The sequence below is a fragment of the Aedes albopictus genome, chromosome 3, assembly GCF_035046485.1.
Source record: "Aedes albopictus strain Foshan chromosome 3, AalbF5, whole genome shotgun sequence".
Lineage (NCBI taxonomy): Eukaryota > Metazoa > Arthropoda > Insecta > Diptera > Culicidae > Aedes > Aedes albopictus.
This window is the reverse complement of record NC_085138.1, coordinates 307,883,474-307,890,538: the sequence shown is the minus strand read 5'-3', so window position 1 is coordinate 307,890,538 and position 7,065 is coordinate 307,883,474. Positions and strand designations below refer to the sequence as shown.

Here is a 7,065-nt window from a genome sequence, read left to right as displayed (position 1 = left end):
AGGTGGCCAAAGCTGGAAGGATACGGTGGGCAGGGCATGTTGCAAGAATGCCGGACAACAACCCTGCAATGCTGGTGTTTGCTATTGATCCGGTTGGCACAAGAAGGCGTGGAGCGTAAAGAGCACGATGGGCGGACCAGGTGGAGCGTGACCCTACGAGCATTGGGCGCGACCGAGGATGGAGAGCGGCAGCCACAAACCGAGTATTGTGGCGTACTATTGTTGATTATGTCTTGTCTGTTATTGAACCACTGGCTTACTGGTCACGAATTAATAAGACAAACACTCACAATAATTGTGAGTTATGCTACTCAATACAACGTGATCCGCTTAATCGCCAGATAGGAGAAATATGTTGTAAACCAAAGATCAATTTGCAAGCACCCTCCGAGGTAAAATGTGCGGAAGGCATAGCACCACAAGCCGTTTCTCAATTCCCGGCCGGCCATATTCAAAACAACGGGCAACGAAGAAAACGCGTGACTGTTTCGAAAATGCAGCCACTCGCACGCACAGCCAGCTACGATCTGCTTTAGAGGAACATCAAGGACTTCAGCATAAATGAATCGGATTGCCATTACAACTATAATTTAAGGCATTTATTCACGTTCGTGGATCAATGGTTTTGTTTATTCACTACGCTTTGTTTGGTGGAAGGCTAAGTGAGAGTTCTATACCGTTCTAAGTTTGTGTCATGAAATTATCAGAAAATAAATATTTGATGAATATCTAACCTACAACAGCTACTTAAACTAATTGGTTTTAAAAATTTCAATGAGGGCTTAGCTTAGATTTGGGATCATCTTAATGCTATTTAGGACATGAAAAAAAACTATTGCAAAAATAGGAAACCATATCTTACAGCGATACACTAGACTAATTCAACTACTGAAAGAAAAATAAACCTTTTAAAGATCTACATTTGAAATATCAAATCATCCTTCTCCGAACTCATCATGACCAATACTTGTTGCTGTACGCTTGCTGCATCTGGTGGTACTCCATGGGAGCGGCAGTGGCCGAAGACGGACAACCAGGCCCCAAATTGGCACCGTAGCTCTGTCCCGGGTGCGGCGGATAGCTTTGACTCCAGGACGATTCCTGCGGTGCGATACTGGATGCCGCTGCGGCCGCTACCGAACTCAGTTTGGTGGCGTAGCTATCGCCTAGGGCGGCCGACGCTCCGTGGGTTGCCGTTGGACTCAGCTTGACCGACGAGGACGAGTTTTCGTGCGCCGGTTTGATGTACTCCTCGTTCATCATCTTGGTGTACTCCGGTGGGATGAAGTCTGGAAAGAGCAAAGGGACACTTAGTAATCTTGGAAGTCGGATGTAACGGTTACTGCAAAGTGTACCTTGACTGTTCTGATGGAAGCCCATGGCGTTAGGACCGAAGTTCTGTCCACCAAAGTGTCCATGCTGGAACCCAGACGAAAACGAAGCCGGATTCTGGCTAACAAAGTCATAATTGGCTGCGGCCGCCATCTGATACGACTCCTGCGACGCCACTCCCGGATGGTACTGCGCCATTGGAAGCGATCCCAACGAACCCAACGGTGTGGACATCTGCGACCCAGCATGTTTCCTCAGTCGAGCGCGGCGATTGCTGAACCACACCTGGATGCGAGCTTCCGTCAAGTTGGTGGACGATGCCAGCTCTTCCCTCGTGTAAACATCCGGATACTGCGTTCGCTGAAAAGCTTTCTCCAGCGCTTCCAGTTGTTCGCCGGTGAAGGTCGTCCGGGATCTGCGCTGTTTACGCTTCAGTAGGATCCCCGGTTCGGATTCGGTGTCACTCGTGTCGGATCCACGACCTACAATGACGATGAGAAACGGACGGACAGAGCAGAAGAGATGTCATGTAATTAGAGCGAGTATGTGAAAATGTCATGGGCCGACCGGTAATTGATTTTGATTTGGCATGAAATTGCTGCTGGGTCGTCACGTTGCTACCGCGGAGCGGTAGCTAACAGATCAAAACTTAATTTTACGCTTGATTTGTGTGAAACGGGCCGGAAATGTTAGTCGTGTGTGGGTACGCAGCTAAGTGGTGGGAAGATAGTGAAAGTGAATGTTTTACGAGTTCATGGCATCGCGAGAGTACTCAGTTGACACAGTTTGTTAGATAAACTTGAGCACCGATAAATAAAAGATGATGTAATAATGTAGGCATACGAAGTACACAAAATATTTGCTCAAGCATTTATCATTCAATAAAGACAGCAAACGGTAACGCCATAACGCGTTACAGGGGAATAATCTATGGTTGTCGCTCGCCTTTGAGCATGCAAGAGAATTACATAGAACTTGTATTCAACATTTGATGGTAACTTGAAAGGACACTTGCATGTATCTTTCGGATACGGAAGAAGCTAATCGTGATTTATCTTATTAGATTTTTTAACGGTCTTGTTGCTTCAAGTTTTTTTGACACAAATAGATTTTTATTGCGATAGGAATGCCAAATTTCCCCAATGTCCGAATATGCCGTGAATATCACATGCCCACTAGGGTAATCGACACTTATATGAAAAACAAAAAAAACATATTTTTTTTTGAATGAGTGTCAGTCTTCCTCAGTGTCAGTGTCACTGAGTGGATAACTGACACTGAGGAAGATTACAAGTGGTAGTCGAAATACGCGTATCTGTCAAAGGATAAGCAACATAGGGCGGAATTAAAAGGTACGAAACTGATTACACTCATTCAAAGAGGGTAGGGTAATTCATGTATTTTGGACAGGCTGAGGACAACGTTGGATAAATCGTCCCTTAACTTCCTTAGAGAGCAATTGATGATTTTGCAAAGTTACTAATACGCTTCTAATATGATTGTACTTTGCGTTCCTGGTGACAAAAATCTTAACGAAAACATTTTAAGTTGAGAAAATCATAATTTCCAATCGCTTGTTAGAATTGCATTTTGGACACCGAATATATGTTTTGGACACCCTCAGGTATATATAATTTGGACAGGGCAATTATCTCAATGTTTAGCCATGTGTACTACTAAATCATGGAAGTAGCATAAATTAACAAATATTTTCTTGCAAATAATTAAATTTCTCCGCTTAACAGGCATCTATTTTGATAACTATTAAAATTTTTGTTAAAATCGAGAAAACATCGCCAGACCCACAGAATACGCCTCCATGTATGCAATCGCACAGCATCCCCATGTAGTTCGACAGATGACCAAAATGTATTAACAGTAGAAAACATGCAATGTATTTTGGACACCACCTATTTGAGGCGTTCTAGCTGAATGTTAGGAGATTGGCTGCCCTATGCTTCTTTATTGAACATTTTTTATTGCAATAAGTCATTTAAATTTCTTACAATTATTATTTCAACGATTTTGGAATGAATATTGTTTGTGACTGTGAAGTGTATGTCGTCTTGCATACCTGTGCATTTGAAGGGTTTTAGTGAAACAATTTACATTTTCTATAATTTTGAAGTAAATTCGTAATTGTTACGCGTATTTTTCGCGTAAGTCATCAGAATAGGGTCTGTTTGATTCAATTATCGATATTGAGAAGTAACTACTTTAATTAACTCTCCGGAACAAGACATACATCGCCGTGCATGTCCAAATTACATACATGCCCAAATTATATTTTTTACCCTATCCTGCTTAGAGGGTTCGAAAAGTCGGTACAAGATCATAAAAAAATGCCAAGTCTTACCTCCTGAATTAGTTGCTTTGGATCCACAGAAGCTACGTTAAATATTTGAGCGAAAAGAAATCTTAAGTTTTCGATTTCTGCCGCAAGGTGGTGTTGCAAGCGTTCAATTAATAAAACCTTTGGTGTTCTTGTAGGTGACTATGCCAAATAATCTTGTCGAAGACCGCAAAGTGATCCGACGCCTGTTGAAAAAGTTACACCCTATAGGCAAAGGGAGACGGAACATTATTGTTGATTTTTCAGTATAGGGTATCGCGCCACTTGGGCGGTGGCTTCTATATTCGTCTGTTTGCCACTATAACTCAGTCAATTTTGAACAAATTGACTTGAAATGTTGTACTCGGGTAGATACTATACCTATCTACCCACATTCCAAAAGTTGTGTCAATTGGTTCAAATTTGTCTGAGTTATAGTGGAAAACAGACGAATATAGAAGCCACCGCCCAAGTAGTGCGATTCCCTACATATAAAAGAATAATGCCTATCAATATATTCACAAGCGTCGGATCACTATGACGTCTTTGACGAAATTGTTTGGCTTACAGTGCCACTTATCGGCAAACATTGAATTTTTTTTTTTTTTTTGTCGGGTATATTATCACTGCGACCATATTTGATCTTTTGTGATACACAACCCATTTTACTAATTGTACCTTGTCAAGGTGATTAATTTCTATATGTCAGAAATCATCAACGCAAGACCTAGGTATCATCCCAGCTAGGTATAATGTGCCGTATGAAACGCACTACCTTACTTGGATTTAAAAACCATACTTCAAAGGGCTGTAAAAGTCCCTTATCAAAGAAAATCGCTCTTCTGTTGAAAAGAGCAGGACAACTGCATAATAAATGCTCGGAGGTTTCACTATCCTCCTTACAAAAGCGACAAATATCGTTTTCAGCTTTGCCCATTAATTTCAGATGATATCTAACAGGGCAATGTCCTGTAATTAGCCCTGTGTACGAACACAGTTCATTTTTTGACAAGAGTAAAAGCTTTTGTGTATTCGATATATTAGGCATTATGAATTTTTTGGATTGCCGACATGCAACAGCATTCGCCCAGTTCGTAATCACCATCTTTTGTTCCCAGTTCCTGAGTTCCATATTGACAGAACATTTTGAGACTCCGCAAAATGGCTCTGGCCCTAGAAATGGTTGGTTTGATCCGATCCTGGCTAATTCATCAGCCTTTTCATTACCATCGATACCACAATGCCCTGGTACCCAGTAAATATTGACTGTATTATTGATACATAATTGTTGAAGTAAGAGAACACATTCCCATACTATCTTTGATGTACATGTAAACGATTTCAAAGCAGATAAAGCTGCTTGACTATCGGAGAATATACAAATGTTAGTATGTTTATACTTTCTTTTTAAACAAATAGAAACACATTCCAAAATTGCTTGTATTTCAGCTTGGAAGACGGTTGGCCATCTTCCCATTGAAACTGAGAGATTTACACCAGGACCTGTTACTCCTGCTCCTGTTTGGTCATTTTGTTTCGATCCGTCAGTGTAAAATATTATAGATCCAGGTCGAAGATGTGGTCCTTCCACGGTCCAAACAGTACGATCTGGTTCTATTACATTAAACATACGGTCAAAATTGAATTTTGCTTCCATCCAGTCATTGTTGACTGTAATCAATGGATTAATTTTGATATCTTTCAAAATACTTAAATGTCCTTTGATGTCACCGTCAAGGAGAGATTTGTATTGCTTAATACGAAGCGCGCTTTTGTCTGCTTCCAATTGAATGAACTGATGAAGTGGCAAAAGATTCAAAATTGCATCTAAAGCTTTCGTAGGTGTGCTGCGCATTGCACCTGTTGTACAAACAGTAGCTAGCCTTTGAAGTTTTTCTAGCTTTTTGATACTACATTTTTCTTTAGTTTTGGTCCACCATACTAAAGAAGCATAAATGATTCTAGGTCTGATAATGGCCGTATATATCCAGTGAATCAGTCCCCATTTGTTTCCGAAAGTTCGCTTACATATCCATAGGGCATTTGTTGCCCTTTCTATGATCTGTTTTAAGTGTGAATTCCAATTAAGTTTGGAATCTAATATGATTCCCAGGTATTTTACTTCATTAGAAAGTGTCATTAAAGCTCCTTTCATACGAAGACCAGAAATTTTGAACTTTTTCCTTTTTGTAAAGGGAATTATGTGCGTTTTTGAAGGATTTATATCCAACCCTTCAGATACGCACCAATGCATTGTATAATCTAAGGCTCGTTGCATTCTGTTTGTAATGACATCGTCATATTTTCCTCGGACAATTATAACAATGTCATCAGCAAACCCTATTACTTCGAAACCTTGTGACTTCCGATTTGTTAATAGTTCATCCACTACTAGTGACCATAGAAGTGGCGATAGTACGCCTCCTTGTGGACACCCTTTTACGGATTTTACGGAAACGGATGCACTACCTAGTGTAGATGTGATTTCGCGTTTTGATAACATTTCACAGATCCATCTCACGATGCATATATCAAAGCCACGCTTCAACATTGCTCTCGTCATTGATTTATGCGAAGCATTATCAAAAGCTCCTTCTATATCAAGAAAGGTTGCAAGCAAAATTTCTTTCGCTTCAAATGTTTTCTCTATTTTTGAAACGAGTGTATGTAATGCAGTTACAGTCGACTTCCCCGTTTGATAAGCGAACTGACTATTGTTTATAGGATTTTGTTTCAAATATGTTGACTTAATGTAGTAATCAATAAGTTTTTCCATAATTTTTAACATTATTGACGACAAACTTATTGGCCTGAATGATTTAGGAGAAGTTTTATCTTTCTTGTTAGCTTTCGGAATAAACACAACGCGAACTTGACGCCATGATTTAGGAATGTAACCAAGCGTCAAGCTTGCCTTGAACATATTTGAAAGACAGGAAGTAAATAATCCACCACTTTTTTGTAAAAATGCTGGATATATTCCATCCCTGCCCGGTGATTTGAATGGATTGAATGAGTTAATTGCCCATTCTACTTTGGTTTTCGTGAATATTTCATCAGCTTTTTTCCAGGCAGTACTCAAAGCTGAATGTAAATTAATATTAGAATTCTCGACAGTGGTTTCTTGTAGAGGAGTCATCCTGGATTCTTCATCACTAGTTGTGTCTCCTGCAACATTTCCATCACTTTTATAAATGAATGTGGAACAAGGAAAATGTGTCTGCATCATTACTTCTAAAGTTTCAATTCCATTAGAAGTAAGGCAGTCATTTTGCCTTTTCACAGTACCTAATCCGTTAACATGGTCGTTCGAGAGGGCTTTTTGTAGTCTTGCAACAACAGGAGTCTTTTCAATGCTTTCGCATGTACGCCTCCAGTCCATTCGTTTCGACCTTCTAACT

At 40.2% G+C, this 7,065-nt stretch overlaps 1 protein-coding gene across 3 annotated transcripts in view; it reads right to left on the bottom strand.

Moving 5' to 3' along the window:
- Nucleotides 1-584: 584 nt before the first annotated feature.
- Nucleotides 585-7,065, bottom strand: part of LOC109406561 (protein gooseberry-neuro) — a 198,804-nt gene continuing 192,323 nt past the window's right edge. For all 3 annotated transcript variants that reach the window (XM_029857015.2, XM_029857016.2, XM_029857017.2), the window contains 2 exons: nt 1,356-1,814; nt 585-1,289 (listed from right to left, as the gene is read on the bottom strand). In XM_029857015.2, the coding sequence (XP_029712875.1) occupies nt 955-1,289; nt 1,356-1,814 (794 nt within the window). In that variant the 3' untranslated portion in view covers nt 585-954. The remainder of the gene's footprint in view (nt 1,290-1,355; nt 1,815-7,065) is intronic.